This window comes from Bombus pascuorum, chromosome 2 (assembly GCF_905332965.1).
Source record: "Bombus pascuorum chromosome 2, iyBomPasc1.1, whole genome shotgun sequence".
NCBI classification, from domain to species: domain Eukaryota; kingdom Metazoa; phylum Arthropoda; class Insecta; order Hymenoptera; family Apidae; genus Bombus; species Bombus pascuorum.
The window spans coordinates 8809305-8835201 of NC_083489.1; the positions used below are offsets into that span (position 1 = coordinate 8809305).

Genomic DNA, 25897 nt, shown 5'->3' on the forward strand with positions numbered 1-25897 from the left:
AGTCGAAGAGGGTGCGCGGCGTTCTCGTTGCACGCGACATTCTTTCAAGCTCTTAAGTTCCGTTCACACCGAAAACCACGGATTCTGGTAGAAAAATACGACGTGGCTCGCCGCTCCAAGCACGTACGCGCTTCGTGAGAGAACTCGGCCGATTCGTACGATAACGACGGTGTACGAGCTGCTTCCGAATTGCTGCTTTCGCTTGGACACCAGCCGGGCATCGTCGTGAAACTGAAATGAGAAGTGGAACGAGGCTGTCGAGCATGGGACTCGCGCGTCACGTCCACGGAATTCCACGCGATTTCCAAGACGGATCGCACTTCTGATCCTCAATGCAAACTGCTTCACATAGTAAAGACCAATCGGCTACGCGTCGACGAGGCTAAGTATTCTGTCGGCGGGGAATCGGAATGCGACGCGCGCCAATCCGTCCACCGAACATTGTCGAGGAAATGAGAAACGTTAATCGAGCGTTTCGAAGCGTTTATCGGTGACGTACGATAAATTTCAATGATCGTTTGGAATCGTGTTCGACGGTCATCCTACCGTCGAAACGGCCGGCACCATCGCGCGCATTTCGTTCTTATCAATGGCGGCCTCTCCCTGCTGACAATTATTTTTCCCTTAATGCCGCCTCTAAATATCTCCGAGCTCGCTTTATGTCCTCGCGTTAGAACTTGGCGCGCAACCACTCCACCATACGATTCCAGATTCGAGCGTAAACCGACGAACAAGATTCCCCGAGTGAAATTTATTAGCTAGCTGTAAATTATGGCGCGGTACACCTGTGCTTTACCACGTTCGGACTTGTCTCGGGGCTGATCACTCCGAAGAGTCTCTTTATAGCCCCCGACTTATACTTCCGGCCGACTCGGAACCCCTTGCCCGTTTTGATATCAGTGCTCCCATCCTCTCACTACTTTCGAATAGCAGCCAAGAAAGCGGGTTCGTTATCCGAATAATCTTGACGTTTCAACGTAGTCCATAGGATACGTAACACCTTTACCACTTTAATCCTCGCCAGCTGCAACGATGCCTTTTAATTCCTTCGGGTCCAGATCCGATCGCGTCCGTATTAATTAGGCTTGATTAACAGCCGACGATGAAGGACCTCCGCAGAGACGACTGCTTTTCTCCACATTCCGATCTTTATTCCCCTCTAACGCCGCTGTAAATTATTTCGTGATATTTTCAATCCGATTAATTATCAACCGTGGATTATATTCCAGCTACCAGTCTCCAAGGATCGTACGTATTCTATAAAGGTATCAGCTACACGCCACCACCAAGCACGCGAATCTCCAAAGGTAGAACCTGCCCGTCATTTGCCAATTTCGAAGGTCGTTGCAAGCGGACAGATAATGCCTGTCTCGTTTAATACCAGCTGTCTCGCTAACTGACCTATTTCGGGGATTCCTTAGAGCGTAATGTCTCAGCCTGCGCTATTGTCTGTTCGAACTGCTGAATGGACGACAGCGTAATGGTGGGCTTTACGATTTAGAGATTTAATATTCGCGCGGTAAGTGGTTGCTGCGGCTTGCGGTCTGCTTTACAACGCGTCCGAACCAGATTTAGCCGTTTACAGCCGAATTTACTGTCGCGGTTAAAACCGAGGCGCGTGAATCAGAGGTCCGAAAGAATCGTTTCGCAGCGATGTTCGGTATTTTCGCGAAAACGGACATAAATCCCTTTATATCGCTTTCGTGGATAGAAAAATCTACGGCGCGAGGCCGCGACCCCGTCCCTCTTCCGAAGAAAGTGGCCCCGCACGAATGCGCATAATTACAACGACGCCGATGAAATATGAGCGCAGTTAATCAACCGCTTTTATTCGAGCGCGTTTCTCTTCGACGGAAAAAAGGAAAAAGGGGAAAACATTACACGGTACACACCTTCGGCATCAATCTTCTCCAAATCGGGCTGGAATTATCGGGCATCGCGAGAGATGCACGAAACGATACGATACATCGCCTCTCTCTCCCTCTACCGGCACTAAATTTCGTACAGGCGCGATACCATCTTCCCACAATCTAAACGTCCCACGCAGAGAGCTCCCATGGCGCTCCGAAGAGGGGAAAGATGTCGCTAGACGGGACGCTCCATCGAGCGTTCCGCTCGATGATATCTCCTTTTCCCGAACCGAACGCTCGTTGCCAAGTTCACACGGCGTGCACCCCGTAATACTCCGATATTCCGCGTGCTTCTCGACACACGCAGGATACGCACTTGTCGTTCAGCCACTTGTCGCCCTTCCTGCTTCCCGGCCCTCGGTTCACCCTCTTCGTCCCACTACGATCCGCGTTCCTACCATCGAGCCGCTGAATGAAGGCTTTCTTCGAGTGAAAACACGCGACACGTGCATCCCGTATCGAGTGGACACGTGCAACGCGTTCACCGGTTCCACGGTCGCCGGAACCCCGTGGTTACGCTTCTACGCCGACCTTCTCGCTAGTAGCCTTCGAGCGCATCCAGCTCGTCGCTGCAATAACACCGACCCTGTCGGAACTACGATCTTCGGTTCCGTGCCATTAAGAGCGAGTCTCACCGCGGGAAATAGTCGATCGGAGCTTTGGTACGTTCGGTTAAAGAAGTACATCGACCACTTGTTGCTAAAAAAGATTGCATCCGGGAAACGCTGAACGCTTCGCGAGCCATCGCGAATGAGATCTTGAGGATGGAAAATGCCGCGTCTTTGTACTCGTAGAGACCAATGTAAGACGCTCGATCGTAGGATCGGCGGACGATCGTGGTACTTGGTTTAAGCGTCATAGACAAAAAGCAGCAGGCGCAAGAATATCGTCTACGAGCCGTGACACGCAACAGCGACGAGCGTCGTTCAATCTCTCCGGCGAGCAGTAAAAATCTTTTCTGTGTCGTTGCGGCCGGTCGTGTATCACGCACAGCGAGTCCCGAGGCAGCCTCTCCATTTTCCGACAAGCGCGCTTTCTCCCCTTCGTGTCTCTGCTTCCTTTTTTCTTTTCCGCTCTTTCCCTTTGACTTCTAGCGTTCCCAGAGAGAAGAGCACCACCGCCGCCGCTCTCACCCCTTCCTCTTTTCCTGCCTCGTCGTGTCCCGTTCCTTGAAAAGTTTTCGACCCTCGCCATAAACGGCGAGCTGCCTCTCAGCGAAAAGGGGCTTCCGCTCTAATTGAACGACCCTCGGTAGCCCGCTGCCGCACGCTCTGTCACGAGGGTGAGTTTATCTTGACGCGCGTCAACGCGAGCCTAGATCCAAAGTGGGAGTATAGCGTACGGGATACAAGAGCGCAGCCAGCAACTCCGCCTTTATTCCAGCCTAACGGTGTACACAGTCTCACCGCCACCGCTTCGCTTCGTCGCCGCTTTATTAAGCGACAGACGCGACGTACGGCCCTTTGCTATTTTCACGCAACAGTTTGCGGTCCAGCCCCCTTCGGCTTCGCCTTCGACGGAACGAATGTATGTCGGTGCTAACCAATTTTCCTGTGCCCTGAATCTTCCACAAAACGTCACTCGAGGGTGTAGTATCGTTCTCGCGCGAGATTACAGCGTCCTGTTAACGACCGCGTGTAAAAGTCCTTTAACCATCGGGGAAATCGCGATGTCACTTTCCATCGATGTTTCTAGACAACTCTCCGGTTAAATTAGACAACGCTGTACAGTGTTTTCGTAAATATCGAAAATACTGGAACTAGCTGGCCGTTTCGTGCGTACTCGTTTCTATACGACTCGAACTTAAAGCCGTATTCCAAATCTCTAAAGCTCTTTATGATTTCTAAAGGCTTCCGGATCGAAGCGCCCTAACTTTATCGACTTCGAGGAACAGAGAACCCGGCCGGAGAAAAAGCAAGGGCGTCGAGGGAGAAGGACAGAACGATCGACATGACAGAGGAGGTGTACCAATGAGCCGGATGGAAAACGACCCTCGTTCGTGGGGGTTAGTCGCTCCTCGGTTTCCTTCCTTCCTCCCAGCCAGCCACTTTCCCGCTTATTCAGCAATGATTCAATTCGGATGTGCTTTTTACGCCCGACAGCGACGGCGATAGCGTCGGTGGGTGGTTACCGAGCCGCGGTTGCAGTCTAGCTAACCGAAAAGGGGAACGAGCAAAAGCGGAGGAGAGACGGCACGGGGTTGAAACGAAGAAGGGACGCGAAGTTATCCCGCGCTGAAAACAGATTGCCCGGAATTCAGCCACCGTCGCCTCCGCCACCCTCCTTTCAACCTCTTTTCGCCCCGTCTCGCCTCCCCGCCTCCTGCCTGTTCGTGAGAGAAAAACCGAGAGGATAGAGTCGACTAACCAACAAGTCGTTCCTTTAATTCGGCTTACTCGTTTCTTTTTCCCTCGGTGCCCGCACCCTCGACGGAACCACCACCTGTCCGGATCCTTTTCACCCGATAAAGAAGCTTCTTACGCGTTTACATGCCGACCCTTATCGAGCCGCATCTACTTAACGTAATTTTTATGCATATCGTCGGGCCCCTCGGTTCATTGATGGAACGTGAACTGGAACGAGTGGAGCTCGGTACTTCTTTGTTAAACGTTATCTCTCTTAGTATGATGAACGGTTTTGGAAATTTCAGGCGAAGGTAATTGCGAAACCAGTAACGAGTCGTTATTACCATTCTCGTTTTCTGTGAACGGTGTTGGTAATTACAGCGTCTTCCATTCCGTCGACCGTTCTCGACCGTGCGCGTCCGTCTTGCACGGTCTTATACTACTATCGACGTATCGACGGTCTGTGATTACCAGCTCCACGACTTCTGCGCGTCGAATAACGAGGCATCGTTCGGAAAGTGAATTGTACTCGAATCGTATACCACTGTTTCGTACGTCTTGAGTATTCTCGTACCTAAAAGAACTTTGTGGAGAACATGCGTGTACCAATGGACGATGTGCAAAATGGAGCGACCTTGCAAACGAGGCATTATTTCGAGGGGAAAAAGCAAGACCGCCGCGAGCCGCTGTCAATTCCATTAAAAACTCGAACGAAGCTCGTGTTAAAACGCCTTCTTGGCATGGGATGAAGGTGTATCGCGGTGTCGTGAGACGAGCGGGTCTTGTTCTCTGCCGGCGGTCGAGCCTGTCCAATGAAAAAGCAACCCTTTCTTAAGAAACCGTAATGACGGGATCGAACACCGGGCCTTCTTAATGCCCTCGCCTCGACGAAGTGTATCGGCAGCTTTGCGACGCGGTGTAAATCAAACACATATTCGGCCGGAGGCGGGCCAGCCTTTTACACGCGCAAGTATCAGCCGCGATGCTCGTAAGGATGCGCAGAATCTCTTGTTCGCCCTCTCGAAATTGCCGTACCTCGATTGACGAGCGGACAGCTCGTCAATTGCTTCTTTCCTTCCGGGTTTCTTTGGATTTGCGGTTTGTCGAGGTTCCTCGCATCTCCCGTATATGCATATCGATTCGATGTCTCGGAGCAATATAGTTGCATAATGAACTGCGAAATACATATCTTGACCCCAAGAACACGTCCATCCGTCAATCAAAGGAGTATCTTTTCAGGAGGATCGCACCTGCGCGAGGAATCACGCGACCACCTCGATAATGAGAACTTTCAAAAGACATTTTCTTCGGTAAAGATAGTAGCTTAGAATCTAGGAACGATCTTTCTTGGACGGAATGGATAATGGCGATAAGTAGAGACGCTTGGTCGAACGATATGCGCAGATTTTTGCCACGCTACCGGTTCGATAAGCAGCGTAGCACGGTATGTAGCACGACGAAGGAAAGTCGCCAGCAGCGGTAACTAGCAGAGAGCGTTAGAACGGCCGATTACAAAGGGTGCTTGAAAATCAAAGGGTGTTCGCGTAGCTGTGTGCTCGATTGACGTGACGTAATAGGATGGTTCGGTCTAACAACGAAAGCATCGGTCCCACTCGGTCAGTCGCATATTAATAGCTGGGACCATGTAGCCAGAAGCGGGCAGCTGCCGGCTCGTTTGCAGCACGCGATACTCGCGCTCTCACCTGTAACGTATATCTCGACTTGTCTCTCTCTCTCTCTCTCCATCTCTCTCACTTAAACCTTCTCTCTGTTTTCCCGTACTGCTTTGGTCGCTTCGCTTCTACCACGGCATCGCTGCCTCCTCTCTCTCTCTCTCTCTCTCCCTCTTGATTCTCGTGCTCGTATCTATCTCCGCGAGGAGCACTTGAAATTATTATTCCCGTTCGCCTGCTAAAGGCCCCCGTATCTCGCTCGCTTAATGTGTACAGGGTGTTCCGATATTCGAGTACGTGGCCTCCCCTCTCACCCTCTTACTCGCTCTTTCCCTGGTTTCTCCGTTCGCTTTGCGGTACGAGGCGATTTCTCGTCGGGAATATATAGACGGGATGCGGCACAGCGCGCTCGATGATTTCGCCGTGAAATAAGCGCGTGTCAATGAAATACGCCGGCGGTTATTGCTTGCTTTTATCGCAGGTTAATTATATCCCCCGCGTTATCTCTCAGGGCGTGAATTCATAAGGTTCGCATAAGGGAGCTTATCTGGACGCGAGCATCTGGACGCCACGAGCGTCCACCGTGGATTCTCCTATAAATAGAGGTGATTTCCACTGGATAGCGCGTTTCTCTTTCTCCACTTTTTTCCTCTCTCTGACGACGTAGCTTTTCTTTTTAGTCAACCGTCCAAGTAGAAAAAGGATCCATCGGACAAAGCTGCCGGCTAGCGTCCTCGAGCGCGCATAAGCGCGTCGTAGCGATTTCGATCACGCACTACGTCGAGCCCGCTTCTAGTGATCGATGATCGTCGCGAACCAACTCTGGGAACGTTTCAAGCCATCCCATTGACAAAGAATATCGACGGCCGCGTTGCGAAATCGAGCGGCGCTCCTCGACAATCGAGGCACGATCGCGCTTAAACGATTGATAAAAGCTGCTGGCCCGATCCATCATGATTCTCGGCTCGTCGCGAAGTTCGATCGCGCGACCATACCAAAAAAGACAGGAAAGGAAAGGGTACCCAGACCGGCGAGTTCTCTCTCACCGCTGGATAATTTGTATTGCTTTTCTCCATCGAGTGGTCGTCGTCTTCGTCTTTGTCGTCGCCATCGTTGTCGCCGTAGTTGCCATCGCTCCTAAATCGACCGCCAGCCAGCAGTAATTATTGCTCTCGCTGATAAATTAATATTGCTTAATGCCTGCTGTCGGCGATGCTTCGCCTCGCTACGTTAACCGATAACGGTTCGATAATATATTCCGTTGACACGAGCTGAAAGTGGTTCGATCATGCATCGAGGGGAGAAGATGGTTTTATACTTCGTGTAATGTAAGGACGAATAATGACAACTATAGGAGGACAAATGAGATCCGGGTCTCGAGTTAATCGCCTAGATATATGCGCGCGATCAATGTTTAAAAGAAAACAGGGTAAATTTGGATTGAATTTGTATCATTGTAAAATTATTGCGGCAGATTAATCATCCAAGGTGAATTTATTCAAGTCAGAACGAAAAGTAATTTCTTCTTATCTTTCTGAAGAGAGTAACCTACGCTCGTGCGACTATTAAATATCGCAGTTAATTATTTACGAAAGAATTTAAAATATAGGTACTCGATAATATTCCACGATATTTAACGTATCTTTGAGATCTTCGATTAAAGAAAGACTAGACGTATTACGCATATGTGCCAGTATGCGTCGCGAGATTAATAACGCTCGTAAAGTAAACGGTAAAATCGCAAGGTTCTCGATCCGAAGGGCCCGCACGGTCGATCGAACAAGAGGAACGAAACCGGTGCACTTCTTTCCGATTCTTCACGGTGACCCGGTATCAACGCGCGTACGCGTGTACCCGGTACCGAACATAATGCCTGCCCCGGCTACGTCGCCGCGATAAATTATCGTAAACGCATGTTAACCGCCCGCCTTGGATATTTGTTAACAGGTTAGAGTAGGCGGCGCGTGTGTACTCTCGTTCCGTCGTTACACGTACGTTTATACGCGCATAAAACGTGCTCGGTTATGGCCGGTACCACCGTGCTCCTCTTTCAATCGCTTCTTTCGCTCTCCAGCATCGACCATGCCCACCTTTCATCCCTTGCTTCCTTGTTGAATATTTCAATTCATTTGTTATATAACAATAGCGTATCGCCGCCATGGCAGATATAGTTGTATATTAAAATAAAAATGGTTCGATCGGTCTGGATTTTTTGTTCTCGAAAAATCTTCCTGACACGAGTACAACTGCCATGAATATGCAGCAGATATGTATTTCAGTCCGCTCTCTGCCAAACTAGTTTCGAGGGCTGGTTTGAAACGAGATTTCATTCGGTGGTTTTTAGCGTTCTCGTTGCCAGACACGAGCTTTTTCGTCTATTATTGTGCTTTAACTTTCTGCGACCAGAGTTATTAGACGATGTATCCTGAATGTAACGGCGAAACGTCGAGTTTCGGACACGATTTTGACGCACGGATGGATATTCGTATTACGCGTGTCAAAGTACTAACGTCACGTGATTCCTTCTACCACGTGTTAATACTCGAGCATAACCGATACTACTTACCTCGAACAATTAAACCGTTACCGTCGATTCGTTGTTCCCAAAACATAAATCACTGCGCAAAGTCTTAAAGTACTCTTCGATAAAAATGATCTTTACCTTTTCATCCCGACGTACGCCATTAATCACGATCCGAACAGCAGAAAAAGAATCGCGAAACGGTTTCCGGTTGTTGCACGCGAGTCTTAACCCCGGCGACCTCGAGAAGGAAGAGGAAAGTGGGGAAGAGTTTCGAAAAATCGGTACGCATGATATATCGGTGGAAGAAATGTCATCTATCCGTATTATATATGATATCGGTCCGCGAACGATCGGCGGATATGTACGCGGAAACGGAGGCCTGGCTGGTAGCAGGAGACCGTAACTCCCTGCTTAACCTAAGTTATCGCCGCGCAGCTGATTATTAATGTTGCCACGATTAATAACCGCGGAGGTTACGCGGTTCGGAGACCGGTGAAATATTGCTCCGTGCACCTGAATAAGTAAGTGAAACGCGGCGCGAGAAAAATCCCTCGCATTGGATCGCCGCTGGCATTACCGTGATTCACTGAATTTTCCATAATGACGTCACTTCCGGTCTTCCATCGGTCGACGAGAATATTCTTGGGTATAGCGGTTTAACGATTCCGATTGTTACATCGGTGACATCTCCGCGATTTCCTTCCATTCGACAAGATCGTTTCAACGCGGTCGAACGTAATGGTCGTTCCTTGTAAAGAAGTTAATTAGTTCCTGTGACCTGAACGTTACGTTAGCCTCGACTTCGATGCTGTTCCCCTCCGACGATTTTCACTTACGAACCGCATACCGGCTATTCACAGACGTACAAATAACAAGACGAATAAGTAGGTACGTTTCAATTATGCACCTTCTGTTATGGTAACGGAAGTATTCGTTTCGTTGGAACGAAATTGGAATCCATTTGTTTCCTCGAATTCTTTAAGATCGTTTCCATGTAATATTTACATTGAACAGGATCGCTTTAATTTCAGTTTAAACGAATACACGTACGTGTTCGAGGCTTCGACGCAGTTTCACCGTACAGTCGACCCAGCAATCGCTCCACGTTCTTTGGAATTTATAACATTTTTCTAACTCGTAATTGTAAGGCAGTAGAGTAAGTAGGATTAACACGGCCGTCGATACACGGTAATAATCACGAAGATAGTCGACCAGGAATCGCGAAGCGTACCACCGCGCCGTCGCTTCGCATTTCGAGTTTGCGTCGACACGCACAGGTACGCGTGTCGTTTCGTGTAACGAAACGCACACGATGCACATTGCCGGTATTGGCTAGCGGTCGCTCGAGTAGGCGCTACTCGTCCGGTAATTTCAGCTGGATCTGCATATTTTAGCACGAAAACTTCCGTCGATCATTATCCTCGCGGCGACGCGGCCAGGCCGCGTTTCTGTACGCTCGCTGCTACATTGTAGCACATGCTCGTTGCGAACCACGCGAACCCTTCGTGCGATCCATGGAAAATCGTTATACCCTAACCTACCGGAATAAGGGAAGCATTTGTGGCCTAAAGATAGAAAATCAACGTAAAACTGCAATTATAAAAGTCGGCATCCATTCGTTGCATATTTTCATATCGTATCGTCTATTCGCATACACACTGTGTACTATAATTGTCGTCGCTGTGTATCGGTCTGTTAAAACGCAGAATATGGTCCGACGATACACGAACAGACGTCCACGGTAAAAATAATCGCGTCGTCCATCTCGAAAGGTAAAATCCAGAGACCATGTCACGATGGACGAAAGCAACGCGCATTGGCGTAATTCGATAAGAGTTTTCTGGTGGAAAGACCGATGGGAATCGTGGCGCAAACAGACCAGAGAACGAAAATGTCGAAATTACCTGTTGATGGCCGCCAGATATTTTCTCACAGGGCGGAATATCGGGTCGTTTTATCTGTACGCATTACCCCGCACCCCTGTCCACGTACCCCAGCCTGTTTACAACGAGCAAGACGCGGGTCACCGTTATAAGAACCTCGCTACGGCCACGAACACCGTTCTTAATTGTAATAACTATAATTAGCACCACTTATCCAGCCGATAAAGAACTTTGGTATTAAGGAAAGGGAAAATTCTAGGCTCTGTTCGCCTATCGACGTGAATCACGAGCCTGGATGTTGGATGGCTGGCTGCATGAAAAATATGCTCGCGCGGTATTAAAGTACCGCGAGGAAAAATCCGTGGCTCGACTTAACGATTTCATGTTTGTACCGCAAAGTTTAGCGCCACTCCTCGTGTTGCATTAGCGGCGATAGAATTCCGGTAACCCTCGCTCGTGTATACTTACTTGTAGCGTTGCGCGGAGTAGAAAAAGCTTGTCGGTTTTTATAATAGTCGGACTACCTACAAACGTTGAAGGATAATTAAGACGTTGGAATTCCTCGAGTTTTCACTCGCTGCGAGACAGTAACGATTTATCCGGGAATAAAAAAATGCCTTATTGATATAATAAGTAATTACGAATCTGCTAACGAATGATTAATTAAGTACACGGATCTTCGTGTAGAGTCGACACCTTCAAAAAGAACAAATTATCCTTCGACGGTTTGAAAAACACGTTCAGCGATTCTAATCAGCGGAACGGCTAATAAAGTCCAATTATAAAAGCCCGGTGCGATCTTCGAGTTTCTCCGTTGAGATACGACCCTGGGGCGAAGTGGCTGTGAAACAAGAGGCAGAGATAAGGAGGCTTGCCGGGCAAAAAAGACGAGAGCCGCGAATGAATTTCAACGAGGGCCGCGATTTGACTCTCCGGTCTCGCGTAGGTTGCCGACTCGCGAGCGCCCTTTCCGAGAACCGAGTCTCTCCAGTCCAACCGCACGACCTTGTCTCTCTGCATTATGGATGCGTTATAATTACCTATTCATTTTCTATGGGCACGTAACATCGTGGTGCTCGCTGCTCATGCGACGCTTTGCACCTGATCGTAGATAGAAAACGACCGTTCGCTGACGGCCAACAGAGAAACTGCTATTCGTGTCGTGCTTCGCGTAACCTGTCGTCGATTGCCCGTACTCCAACTCCAGGATGCGCTTCTCTGCATGTACCCTGTAGAATTTCAGCTCTGGCGATCTCGAAACCACCTAGACTCGAAGGAAACGAAGTGCAGTTATCCGAGGTGGAAAAATCTTTGAAACTGTGGTGCGAAGTTTCTGACTCTTGTATATCGTGTATACCATGTACGTATAGTTTTTCTCTTACCGAGGGATAAATCGCGCTGCTTCGGCAAGCGACAGCATCCGTGCACCAAGTCCTGTCCAAGCGCAAAACAGGATTTACAAAAAATCACATTGACGCGCCATCGTCTTGTTCGTATAAAGGACACGATATCCAAAATCTGTTGTATCCGGTCTTCGATAATGAACAACGACAACCCTATACGTTCTCTCAGCCCCCAACGAAGAATAATCAAACACATCAACCTCGATAACGACGCTCCTCAACTTTTCCCGACACTTTCACAGATATCGATCGTCCAATAGTCGTATAATAGCACAGCGACGCTAATCGTTACAAATAATTTCTAATAGGACAGCGATGAGGCGGCGATCGCGATATCGTTGAAACATATGCTTCGTTAGCGTTGCTCTTTATTTTTTACCATCATCCGCCATCCTCCTCGCCTATTCTTCGCTGTCTCTGTTTCCCGTTTCCCGTTCTCGCGTTTTCTGCGCACGCTAGAATCGTTGCAGTCGTTTCACGCGAGTGTTCGAAGAACGGTAGCGTGCGTATCGCGAGTCTCGTGGCACAATGAACGCGAGACGGGATCGTGAACGGAGGAAGGGGGGGCCGTGTGTGCACGCATATTTGTAAAACGTGCAGTTATGAAAGCAACCCGGCAATTAGTCGACACAGTCGGACAATATTTTCGCGTTGCGTCAGACCAACCAACGGAATCGCGCCGCTTTTGTTACGAAAACATCGACGCGTTTGTTCTTCCAACGGAATTGAAACGGAGTGGAGCCCCGATGAAACGACGGATAGCAAAGCCAGCTCGTTGCAAAATCATTTAATTGCTTGCACGTCGGTTTATCGATCGACAACTCGAATAGAGCATTTCCAATTTTTTTGTTATGATTCCGTGTTTTGTATTAAAAACATCGTAATATATACCTTCGTCGTTTGTGCAATATCCACGTGAAAGAAAGTTTCTTCCAAGCAAGTAAGAGATGCTTACTCGTGATTTTTCTGATTGTACAACATCCAACCGTGTCCATACTGGTTGGTTTCCTGAAAAACGTAGCCTCTCTTTGTTAGCTATTTGAGTGTCTCGCAGAAACCACACTGATCAATATCGTTTTCCATAGACTCTGAATTTAATTATTCTCGGAACACGAATTATTCACATCCATAAGATCGCTGGTCGCAAAGAAGTATTACATAAATAATGGTAAATTTCGAGGGAAATTTTGACAAATAATATTTATACGACTGTTGCTTGTCTACTCTTGCAATTTATTAGAGAGTGGATCGGTGTAACTTCTGAACGGTTTAAACTACGCAACATTCGTGACGCTCGAAACATTTCCACTCGATTGAAATACTGTCGCGTATACGACTAATTAGCGGAAAGAAAAATTGTTGCCGGCTGGAGGGTCGATCGATCCTTCATCAAGCCGAGGAGGTGAAGCTGAATGGCTGAGTCGACTATTTTTCGAGCGACGAGCGTGCTTCTCGAGAAGCTGCTTCTAGGAAATCGTTTCCTACCAGCTAGAGAAGACACCGGAGGGAGATGTCTCTGCAATCTCCGGAGGTATCGACTGTCCTCTTTGTTTATAAATAAAGTTCGGAGATGTGGGCGTCGATGTAGGTGTCTCCGCATAAAGTATAAGGAGGTATCACGACGCCCCTCGTCTGGGGGGTAAAATGGAAATGCGTGGCAGCGGGCGGTATAGGCGAAACCCCGTGGTTTCGACTGTTTCGGCCAAGATCTACGGAGAGAAGCCAGCGGAGAGAAAAAGAGAAGAAGGGAGAGAAGCATTTTGGCCGAAAACGCCAGTTCCTGGTCGTACGCCGAGAGAAAAAGCCTCGATTTATTTCCTCCGAATCGAACGCTCGTTTCTCTTCTCCTCTCACCCCGTTACTCTTCGTCCATCGAGAATACATCGAGGAAGTTGGAATCGTGTGCTAGTTCCGCTCTTTCAAATCTACGTTGCCTTCCACCGTAACACGCCTTGTAACTCGAAAGAATCGATCGTTACGTCCTTAATGTCCGTCTTGTAGAATGTACGGCAGGATCGTTGGCTATTCTACCCCCCTGAATTTTTTCCACGGTGCAGCAGCACAGGGTGAAAAACAGGGTGGGTGAAAATTCTTCCGTTCGAATTGTAAGCGACGCGGCGTTCGCTGGCCAACAGTTTGGGATTCTTTTTGAGGTTGCGCTAGGCGCACGGTATAAAGCCCGGCCAGGGCAGAGGAAGGAAAGAAGGAGAAAAGGGCCAGGGTGAAGGAGAAGGCAAGAGAGCGCGGCTGAACGGCGCAGTTTATTTCGGTCGGGTTAATTAGTGTTGCCTCGCGAGGTTTACGGTTGACATTTCGTTGGTCGTTCGTTCGTTCGTCGTTCCACTGTACAGGAGGACGGGGAAGGTGAGAGGAGGAGGACAGACAAGGGGAGACCGGCTTTTTTACGGCAACATACTGGTCGGCCATACCGAGTGCCGTGGAGGAAGACGAAGTCGCCGCAGAGGAGCAGTACAGAGAGGAGGAAGAAGAAGAAGAAGAAGAAGAAGAAGAAGAAAAGGAGGAGGAGGACGACGACGAGGAACAAGGACACACCGGCCAATAAAACTGCAGTGCCCCTCGAAGGTGCACCAAAGGCGCCAGGGCAGTCTGGACCTCCCTTATTAGCTCCCCTCTTTCGATTTTTACCGTCCACCTTCGGATACCCGCGCAGCAGCCTTTTGTTTTATCCTACGGTGTGAATATCGCACCGTTTTACGGCGTTCGGATTGCACCCAGCTTTGTGATCGCGGCACCAGGCTAGAGAAGCCTAGCCAACGATACACGAGTCGAAGCAACGCATTTCATAAACGCATTTCCTTGTTCTTGAATCGTCGTAGCGATCAAAGACGGACAGACGCTGCGCTGCTTTGAAATTCTACCGAATCGAGAAGAGATCTTGGTTAGCCGTTCGAACGAGTTTGACGAGGAAGCACGAGTTTGCTGCGTATAATAATTTAGCAGGACGGTTTACGGGCTACACAAGTTCCCGCGTTTCTCCATTTCCCTTGCGTTTCACCTTGAATTAGGTAGTTGAAATGTTTGCCTCGTGAAGGCCGGGACCCGAACAAACGCTCTCGCAAGGGAGAGTAACGAATTACAAGAAACCTGGCAATGAAAAGAAAGATAAGAGAGAGAGAGGAGAAGGTCTTAGCTAACTGGGTCGAGGGTGGAACAAAGAAAGAGACGAAGGAGAAACGGGTGAGACGAACGAGTAGTAAGGAAGGTGGATGGTTTGCTGCCTTATTAAGCGGTCTTATCGCTAGAGACAGCCTGCCCCGACACGGCCGTTTAACTTTTACTCGACCTGCAAACAAGTAGTGGACACACTGGCCAGGGAGATAGGACTCGCCACGTTACCCTCGCCTACCTTCCACTCAAAAGCCTTATCACATTTGAAAAACTTGACGGCTGTAAACATGAAACGACGCTGCAACTGGCCCCCGTATACTCCCCGCGTCGAGATTTACAATGCGTCTTTAAGCGGCGTTAACTACGCTGCGGGATATTTAAGCGTTACTTAACAGAAGCACTCGCCGATGTACGATCGCGAACGGCGGTGTTCCAGCTACTATAAAATATCGATGCCTTCTCGTTCTGTTGGCCACCATCGCGCTGCTACGCGTATAAGGTACGATAAAATTTCGTCCAATTAAACGTCAAAGATTAATGGTTAGGGGACTGAAGCTTACTTTGACCTAAGAACCGATTCCTACGTAAAGTAACTATCGGTGTTTCACGCGAATCGCTTTGTTCGTCTTTCTCGCGTTCCCTAGAATTTCTACTTAGAAATCGCGACGACTTCATCTCGACCAAGTTTCGTTGTACGAAAGCCTCGTATTCTCCGACGATCGTCGCTAGAAGCTTCGAAGCTTGCTCGCGTCCCGACGAAGACGGCAAAATATTTGCCGCTCAAACAAGAAGACACGGACCGGGCGAGGCTTCGTTTACCGCCGAAACGGTAAACAAAAGTGTACGTTCGAACGAAGGTGAAACAGGATTAAACGGGTTATTATTGTGGTTTTGACGGGTCACAATGACTCTGTCACAATAAGGAAAGTCGTGACACGAGACGAGTCGTAGACCGGGACAAGATTTTCCAAAAAAGAGCACATTGTACTGGCGACTGTTGGTCGAGGGGGCGTGATCGGCAGGTCACTAGGTTTACGCAGCGCAATAAATCATTCGAGAAGCCTATAACTCCTCTCTCATGGTTGTTTTTCTCTTGAACGGTCCCAACAGGTATTCAGGTACTGGAAGGTCCTTGGAAGGATCCTTATCTCCTAAGAACCTCGTCGACCTGTCAGCTAATCCTATTAGCGGCATTGAATCTTGCGTTCCCAATAGCAACCGCTACTTTTTCCACTCTTCGCTCGGCTGTATCGCGTTTCTCCATATTTCCTCTTCCGATATTCCACGTTCCACAGCACGCTTCCATCTTTTTCGTTCCCTTATAAATCGCCGCGTATCTTTCCAGTGCACGGAGCGTTTCTCGCGCGATAAACCGCCGATACGATTTCTGGCGTGCAAGAAGAAGGCTGTCGGAACGCTTCACGCGTCCCCGTGCAGAATGTGTACGTGGCATGCCGGCTAGCAAATTGCTCGAGGCAACGTCGCGGAAAATCGTCCGCCGCGTGGCTTGCATTGACACGAATAAGACACATGACCGACCAAGCATGATAGCGAGGAAAACGCGACCATTTGCACGACCGCACGAAACCACCACCCCTTCCAAACTTATTATCGCGCGCCATTCTAAACGCCAGTCTTTCGATGTTACTCGATAATCTAAGACGCTCTAATTTGCCGAGTAAATACCTCTTCGCAGGTAACAGTCTCGGCTACTGTCTAATAACCCGTGAAATTATTCTAAATGCGATCCCCGTGGCTAATCCTTCCGACGACGCACCGAGTCCGTGAAATCTCTGCGCCGAACGAACGTCGCGTTTCGCTCGGAATATTCGGCTCGATTCAGAGCGGAGAGATTTATGCGCTGCCCGAAATAATTGCCGGGATCGGGCAACTTTGTCGTTCGAGAAAACGTCCCGATTCTTTTAAGTGGCTCGTGTATTACGAAAGAAAATCTTTCGACGAGCAACACGATTCCAATCGTGCTACAATACAGGTGGAATAATACAGGTTTATTAGAAACTTAGAAATTATATAGCTGCTATTTCGGAAGGAATAATTTCTAGAAATTGAATAGAGATAACCGACGTTACGGTTATTTCAAACAGCAGATGCCAGGTATCTCCCGTGAAAGTAACCCATAATAACGCGCGAGCCCATTAATCCTTGCTGGAAAGATTTAATGAACGAGATTTCAACGGTAAATTCGAAAAAAGAAAAAAAGAAAAAAAACTAGCTGTTTAGTAAATAATCCACGCGAAATCAAGAAACTCGTTTCCTAAATGTAATAGTATGCTGGAAAGCGATGATAGGCATCTAATGAATGCGGTTCGTACACCTTCTATTGTTTTATTGTTTCATTCATACGCGTTCTCCGAGATGTTCTATCTACGTTTCTACAAACCATGTTTCCGATCGATGATCTTGGAGACATTCGAGTCTCGTATTTCTCGCCGCGCTTCTTCTTCCACCTCGTCGTTGCGATCGGTACGGCACGATCGAAAAAATTTAACAAAGTTCATTAAGCATGCAGCTGCGATACTCGTCGCCTTCGAGCCTTCGACGCGACCACCACCACCACTTTTTTATTTATAAACCATAGGTGCTTGGAGGCGGCGTCGATCCAACCGAATTCTTCGAATCGTTCCTCCACGTCGCGGCTGTTCGTCACGGACGTTACTCCAACTCTAGCCGAAACGTACTCGCGCGACCGATTGTCGCGAATGCGACGCGCAAAACTCTCCGAGGGTGTCCTTGTAACCCGAACGTTTCACCGTTCGTGTCACGTAGACGTAACAAAGTTTCCGAGCTCGAGAAGCGTGGAAACAGGCTGCACGACGCATCGTAGTACTCGGCGATTTCACGAACCGGACAATGGCGCGATATAAGCCGGAAGAAGGTGGCTAGTCGGAGGATAAGGAAAGACAGAGCGGGTGGATAGGTTGGATGACGGAGTTGGGTAGTAGTAGAGAGGGAGAGAGAGAGAGAGAAGGTGCGAGAGAGGCCAGCAGATTTATTTAAGTCCCTCGCCGTCGGGTTGACAAGAGTAGACTCGCGTAAACATACTCGTTTCTCCTTGTTCCGCCGTGGCCGTTTGTCGAGCCTTAGCGGGGGAACGGCGGCGGCGGCGGTGGCGGCGGCGGTGGTGGCAGCGGCGACGGCGACGTCGGCGGCGGCGGGATCGTTTCACGGTAGTTTCTCGCGGGTGGGGCAAAAGGCGTCGTCGCGCTCGTGGGCACGTTCGATTCGAAAGGACGCCCGCGCGCGAAACGCTCGGCCAACCACGGGCCTCGTATCATCCCACGTGACACGCCCGCGGGGTTGTACGAAGCTACGCGATTGGACGGTTCCGTAAGGACTACGTCCCACGTAACGAGAGTAGGGGTAGCCGTTGCTTTCGGTTTTCCTCGCCAGAGGGGGAACTGGGACGGAGCGGAGTGGAAGGCGCTGAAGTGGTGTGAGTAGTCGCGAGTCAGTCGCAGACTGGAGTGCCCTGTGAGAGCAGGGGACGGACCGAACGAACGAACGAACTCTATAACTAATCGCTCGTGACGCTTCGTCGTCTGTCCGAATGTCCGTCCCATCGCCCGACGCGCCGATACGACTACGTTCTTCTACTCCTGTTATCTCCTTCTCGCGGTAACGTGACCCGCGCAGTTGTGACGTGTCGCGCGGCGTTCGACCCGCGAGGAACGAACGTTCCCCGAGAGTCAGCATCCCCGCGTTCGCTAGTGCGGATTTCACCACGTCGAATCGTGCCGCGATAACCTCGTTCTTCGCTCGCGACCTGCTACGGCTGGATTCACCTGTGGACACTTTCGGAACTGTTGGATCTTCGAGTGTCCGTCGGCGGTTCGAGCTGGCACGTTGTCTTCCTGACCAAACCACGGGGAACGCCAGTCTCGACATGTGGTCGCCAGTCGGATTCCTCGATCACGACCGAAAAACACCCTGATGGCAATCACCGTTCGCGAGATATCGCGATCGTTCACCATTGCTGCTCCATTCGTTCCTATATTCGTGGCGTTCGCGGCGTCGCCGAAAGTAGTACTGACTTAGTGAGAGAGTGTAGTAGTGCGTGCAGGTGCGGTTGTGACCTAATTCTCTCCGTTAGTCGACCAGAGAGACATCGAGAGAAAAAAAAAGAAAACACATATAGAGAGAACTGATCGTCGAAACCAATCGAGATGTCAGTATACGCGCAGTTCGGATACTCGTATCCGTCGGCGTCCCAGGTGAGTCGTAAACTACGATTCGATACGCCTTGCTTCCATGCTCTCAGATTTTTCCTTCAATTACTCGGTGTTTCTTACTCGTATCGGTCCGACTGTACGCGTCGTGTTCAGTGGTGTCTCGTTGGCTAATAGTTTCCGAGAATAGAAAGTTGTCGTTCGCGATCTTGACGCAAGATGACATCGCCCTGAATATTGTCGCGCATTTTTCGCATGTAGCAGGCCGCGTTTTCGAGAAAAATCCACGGCGAATAGCAGATAATTATCGTTGGCGATGCAGAGGCGGTAGTATGGGTAACGGGTTCGTTCCATTGTCTGCAAAATCGTAGCTCAATTATTCGTCTAATGATGGTCCTTTATCAGGTAGCAATTTCAGAATCGTTGCTAATCACGGCGAACGATCGTTTCTGTTCTTGTTTTTTTCGTGAAAGCGAACGCATTGTGAGACCGACAGTCGGTAATTAAACGTTACTCCCTTGTTAGGCTGCTTTTTGAGATCTCGTTCACGCTGAGATTTTAATTTTTTTCCGTCTACGTATACTCGTTATGCGTCGACTGTAACAAAGTTGTTTTCCGGCATCACGCACGTGTTACGATTAATTTACTCGTCGTTCGCTTTCTGGGAAACTCGTATTTTTCCTCGCCAAATTTCAGCTAATTTACGTCTAAACGATTTTGATTACGCGGATAGAACGTTTAACCTTTAACGCTCGAAAGGCGCGCCAGGCAGTCGCAGGAAAAGAAATTGTTTTCGATCGATGTTAGCAAACAAAGAGTAAAGTTTCGTGAATCGCGATGTCGGTCGTGCTCTATAAGTACACCTGTCCCTTACAAACGTGTACCGACGCGACGGCCGTCGCTCACGAGTTACGATGCTCGTTGGGCCTCTCTATAAGTATAGGTATTCAATACGTATCAGTGATACAATTAATAACCGATTTATAGAAATTTCGTAATACGAATTAATATCGTCCAAAGAATTACCAAATTGTAAATGCTATCGCATCGTTATAATTAAACTTTCGTATTCGGAGATTACCTCGAAAGTTTCGTGATAGATTGGGAAAGCACCCCGTAGTCCTGTCCTTGGATATACGTAATTGAAAAATGACAAGGATCGGTTGTCCTGTAAAATCCTAAACAAATAGAACTCTCGCTTTTATCTATTTACACCTCGACGGAGAATTATCTTCAATCTTATTAGTATTTATATCTATTTGCAAAGCAATAGTGCTGGAGGAAGGTAGTTTGAAGAGAAATGCAAGAAAAAGGCCTGACAAAAAGAGTCAAAATAAATTACAACTGTAATCATTGTGCACTTATCGGTGAACAGGTGTATACCGTATGTTCTAAGCTAATCCTTAGTACATAGGATGTTGAAACATGATTAGCGATGATATAGTATCCTTTATGAAGTACAAATATTGTATATTCTGGCAAATTAATTTCTGACTCTATCTTTGTTGTATCTTCACATTTAACTCGTAAATAACTTGGTAATCTCCAAATCCAATTATATGTCCCCTAACAACGCCGTAACGACCATAAAAGAGACTCGTCCGTAACAATTTTCGATACAATCGACTAGCAGAACGACGTCTTACTTTGTACATTTTTTTTTTTCTTTTTTTAATTTATAGGGAACCTTTAATAAATTAAACGCACCATCGAGTTCTTGAGCGTAATAATTTCCTACTGTTCCGATTTTCTAACCTGTTAATCAATCGGATGGACGTATCGAGACAAGGGTGGAAAATTGAATTCTGATTTACGGGATCGGTGGACGATGATCGTCGGTGCGACGCGGCGGTGCGTGGTACGGGGTGGCGTTGCGATCTGCGCAGGCGCGTAATCTTCCTGTAGCCGAAAAAAGGAAGGAGCTCTCAAACGAAATAACATCGGACGAAAACGACGCGCTTACGCGCAGGTGCAGCGACGAGGTTAGATAATAATACGGGTAGTCCCGTGTTACCCGCATGGGCTCGCGAAAAAGGTGCGAGTTGCATCGGCCGAAGAGAGAGTCGAGAATCGACTCTCGCATTGTTCCTTTTAACCGCGGCCCGCGAGCTGCCACGCTTTAAAGCTCGGGCTTTCCTTCGTTTTGATTAACTCGATGATAAAGGGGACGCGGCCCCTTTTGTTCCTCGGCTGAACCGACGGTTGAACCGGTGCGCGCGAACTTCAGCCGAAGTAAACGCCATTAAAGGCGCATTGAAATCGTCATTTCGCCGTGAGCCGACCGTCGATCTTGTTTGTCGTACTGTTGGAGTATTATTGGAATTGTACTCGTGGCGGTGAAACATTGCTTTCCTTCGTCGTTTATTTCCCGTACGTTCACGCATGTATATGTATGCTATATTTTATATGTATGAGAAGATTAATTCGTTCAGTCCATGGAAGTTAGCAATTAGCGTAGATTTTTGAGGTATGTCCTCGGTAAATCAGCTAATTACGCTGCTGTATTTAGAGAGGTGGGAAATTCATGAATAAACTGCTTAACCAGCCACTTGCTGCAACTTGCAGTTTCTTCTTCCTGGATTATAACTCGTGTTAGATAATTTTCTACCTTCTGTACATATATTTTCGTCGTTTTAACGATCAGGCGAGGAGAGGACTTTTTAATTTGGTCTCCGAGAGAGTGGCGCAAGTGCGTCATCGGTGCTCTCGAATATCGATACGTGCCGCGATATGGAACAACGATAATAATTGGTCGGTTATCTTCTCTCGTAACTGCGCGTGTTCCCTATCTAAACGTATTCGCGATCGACGAATTACCGGGCGTTTACATGCGTGCAGGCTGCAACGAGGCACAGCTTCGAGCCTAGCCAGCGGTGTAACGAAGATAAAAAAAACAGACGGGTTTAATTGCTACCGGTGGAATAGTCGAAACGGCATACGTCTCTTCGCTGCGTTTATATAAACGATTACAAGATCCCTCGGATGCTTTACGATCGCATCGGCGATTCCTGTTGTCCGGGATAATAAATATTTTACGCGGATCATTTCTACGGAAATGCGAGTAACGATAATTGGAGTTTATAGCATACTTACGTGAATTTATAATAGCGGCTGGTCGCGGCTACGCCAGGCAGAATCGTAAAATTTGCGATTACAGATTAGGTAGTTAATATATCTACTACAAGTAGAGAATCCAGTGGTGATATCGCCTGTTTCGTCCGTTTTCTCTTTGCCCTCTTCTTCCCCTTTCCTTACTACTTTCCTCTTTGTCGTTCCTTTCTTTGGGTCAACGTTACTCCGCGTTAAACGACAGAGGCATTTAATTTTTCTTTTGCAAAGGGTGTCGAGACGAGCGAGAGAAAGGTTACGTTTATCGTTGGTAGATTGAAAGAACGCGCCTTATAATGGCACCTTTAATTAAACGAACCCGATGGATATTGCCACGAGCGCGTTATGTACTGTTTTATGAAGTCCCTGTCTATCTCCTATCTCCCTTTCTCTCTCTCTCTCCCTCTTGCGCGCGCGCGCTCTCTCTCTCTCTCTATCTATCTGATTCGCTCGCGTATGTTTTCGTATGCCGTTTAACGTAAAAAATTCGAACGTGGCGTTGAACGGCAGTGATTAATCTCGGTGCGGTTCCCGCGCGGCCATTTAGCCTGCACGCTACACGGTCTCCATTCAATTTTCCAGCATTTTCAGCGTTACATGCTAATGAAATTCTCGCCGCGGAATGCGTTCGATTCGTTTTATGGATGGCCGTGTAATTAACGGGAAAGTTATGTCCAAGTTTATGCGCGAAAACTTTGCAGGTCGCTAGTACAGCATACGTTTGTAAAAGTATTTACACTTGAAACATTCTGTTTCTAATTTTTTCGTAGTCTGCCATTATCTTACAAGTTAATCCTCTAATTTCGCAGTTATCGTCGGTGTTTATCCAGTTATAGGTTAGAATTTCGCTTCGAGCGAGAAAGTAACCTCGACGAATAGTCACGGTTGTTGGGAAAAAAAAACAAAAAAAAAGAGAAGGAAGAGGAAATACCGATCGTAACGAATTACGTTCTGCACAAAGACAGATAAATAGAAACTAAAGCGAGTATTTGGAAAAAACTATTTTTATAATATGTTGTACGACTGCGTTGCGTAGCGTAGGGCAAGGTGTTAACACGAATTCACCTAATATAACGTTAATGATATACTGGCATGCACTTGTCTCGCATGTACGCGTCTCTTAAGCGCTACATCTACGTCGGTTACGTCTTTGACTGGGGTCACGGGTTAACAGCCTAATGATATTAATTAATTCACCGTCAAAGAAGTAACGATACTTGTTATGAAACGACTCAGCGTTGGTAGTCGATGCGGTGTTGCAAAAGTTGTTCAGAAATCAAGAATGCAACGCAATGTGTATTTACTGGAAAAATTGAATAATCATGTAGGAACGAGAGAATGAGGGAGGGAGAAAGAAAGAAAGAAAGAGAGAGAAACAGTTGGGACAGTGGTGGGGGAAAAGGTTGAGGGCGCACGGTTCGCAGGCACGGTTTAAGAATTCGTTTGTTAACGCGTAATGAGAAACGGCAATTGGCCGTGGCTCGTTAAGTTCGCCAACAACGCATCGATCGCGATTCTTCCGTTATTTGTCAGCGGCCGTAAAACATGTCGGACAGGTCGACTTTCTACGCGGGAACATCTGTTCGCCGATTATGCGCGGCCGCGTAACGACGGTAATTACTTTTTCGTTCGGCGAATAATTAGTAACAAAGTTATTAGTACCACTGTTCTTACAGTGCTGCTTGTTAACAAGACACCGATGAGTATGCATTAATTAAACCGCTCAACGAAAACGGAACGACGTTCTACCATAGCGAAAATCGTATTTTCTTTCGTAATATGTAAGTACGTATACAAGTATATATTACACGCGTAGATACACGCTCCACCTGTAAGTCGATGATTAAGTTCGACAAAACGATTTCCATGAAATGTTTTTCTTACCGAACGACCAATCATCGGTGTGTCTACGTACGTGTACGTACACGTTACGAGAGACAGAAAGGGAATCAAAATTCACTCGTTTACGCCTATCGAGTAAACGAAATAGAGCATACCCTTGGCCGAGAGTAATGAAAACTATCGTCTAGGTATAGAGCAGCTCGAATTCTATCCGAGAAATCATGCTCCTACAACGAGAACGCGGATACCCTGGTCTCTTGCGTCTAATGAGCGACGTCGATCGGTCCCGCGCACCGCTAAATTTACGATCGCATTCGACTCGTGAGCCGAGTCGAATCGAGCAGAGAGAGAGAGAGAGAGAGCCCTCTATCCTCGCTATCGCTAACGTCCCCGCCGTTTGCAACAGAGCGCATCGCGCGATTTCGATATCAACGGTCAAGCATCTGTTTGCAAAGTTACGTCCGCGAGAGCGTAATGGCAATAACGCGCATGGCGCAATGGATACATTCGCGTTCGCCGTATAATTACGGCCCTGAACACGGAAGCGCTCGATATCTCCGTAATATCAGTTTTCATGATCGTGGCCTACGCTCTTCTCGTGTCTCCCTTTCCCCCTTTGCTCTCTTTCTCTCTTTCTTCCCCTTCTTCACTGTCCTTCATCCACTCACTTTTTGTTTACCGTGTTCACGAACACAGTGTCGTCGGCGAACTTTCGATTGGAAGGGCCGAAACGGATCTTCCTATTTACGTCTCGCTGTGATTTTCTTAACCGCGGACAACCACCGCGTTTTTCTACCGAGCGGGTAAAAATTGCGACCTTGTGCCGAGCTTCTACCGAGGCTATACTTTTCGTGTAATCGGTAATTACAAGGTAAATGAGATTAAACGCCGTTCGATCGTCGCAATTTCGGCTTGCGTCTCGCAACTTTCGTCTCAACGGTGCAACTGGTATTTACGCATTTCGTGTCCTACTGTACCGATAGCGCAGAAAGCGTAACAAAGAGTCGTTACCGCGATATTGCCTCGTATTAAACCCTGAAAAATTTAATTGCGGTTTATTTGACGCGTATCGTCGATCGTAGATACCACCGACCCGAGCAAAGATACTCCCCTCGTATCCTTTCGATACGCGTAGCAATTTGTAACGATACACACAGAAATCCGTCGGTTGTTAACCGATTAACTTTGTGAAATTATTACTTTGTCGACGGTGTGTGATCGGTTACAATAATGCCCGTCGAGATATCAGCTTCGCGTTCTATACATACGTCTCTCACGTACCTACAGCCGTGTATTGCATGACCGACCAGGGAATTTCGAGGTTCGTTCACTTCGTTAACTCGCGTTATTATACCATCGTTATCCGGTTATACTTTGTTATTACCCGTGGTGTTTATCCGGTATCGGCGGAGATTCGGTGGAAGCATGAAGCTAGGCTGCTCGATGATTGACGGAATCGGCAATTACGGCACGGATTCTCGCACGTACTTACCTACCGGGCACCACATCGTCCTGCTGCACCGACCTTACACGCACGTCGCGGAAACCGGTTGTTTCTCTTTAAAGGTGCACGTGTCTCATTCGCACGGGAACGGCCTCGTACCGGTGCGAATTCGGCCGGGCTTCTCCTTTTCACGATTTCTCGGGGACCTGGGTCTCTTTCGGCCGCAGCAGACCGTATATACACCCGGCCGATCCGGCAGGAATGTCGTTTCTGAGAAAAACGATCGATATGTATATCGTGTAGATTGAATTTCACTCGGGACAGAGAGCGTCCTGTCTCGGACGAATTTTATTTTGCAGCGCGTACGCGAACGCCGAGCAACGTCCTATTTCTTTTTCTCCTTCCTTCTTTTCTCTTTTTCGTACTCCGACCTTTTTAACATCAACGTT

The 25897-nt window shown here is 48.0% G+C and overlaps 1 protein-coding gene across 2 annotated transcripts in view; it reads left to right on the top strand.

The window, feature by feature from the left end:
* Nucleotides 1-25897, top strand: part of LOC132904538 (homeobox protein caupolican-like) — a 75778-nt gene that overhangs the window by 3246 nt on the left and 46635 nt on the right. The window contains exon 1 of one of the 2 annotated variants that reach the window (XM_060955141.1): nt 18298-19099. The exons of the other annotated variant lie outside the window; for it this stretch is intronic. Coding sequence (XP_060811124.1) covers nt 19052-19099 — 48 coding nt within the window. The 5' untranslated portion in view covers nt 18298-19051. Of the gene's footprint in view, nt 1-18297; nt 19100-25897 lie in introns of those variants that run through there. 2 annotated transcript variants of the gene reach the window in all.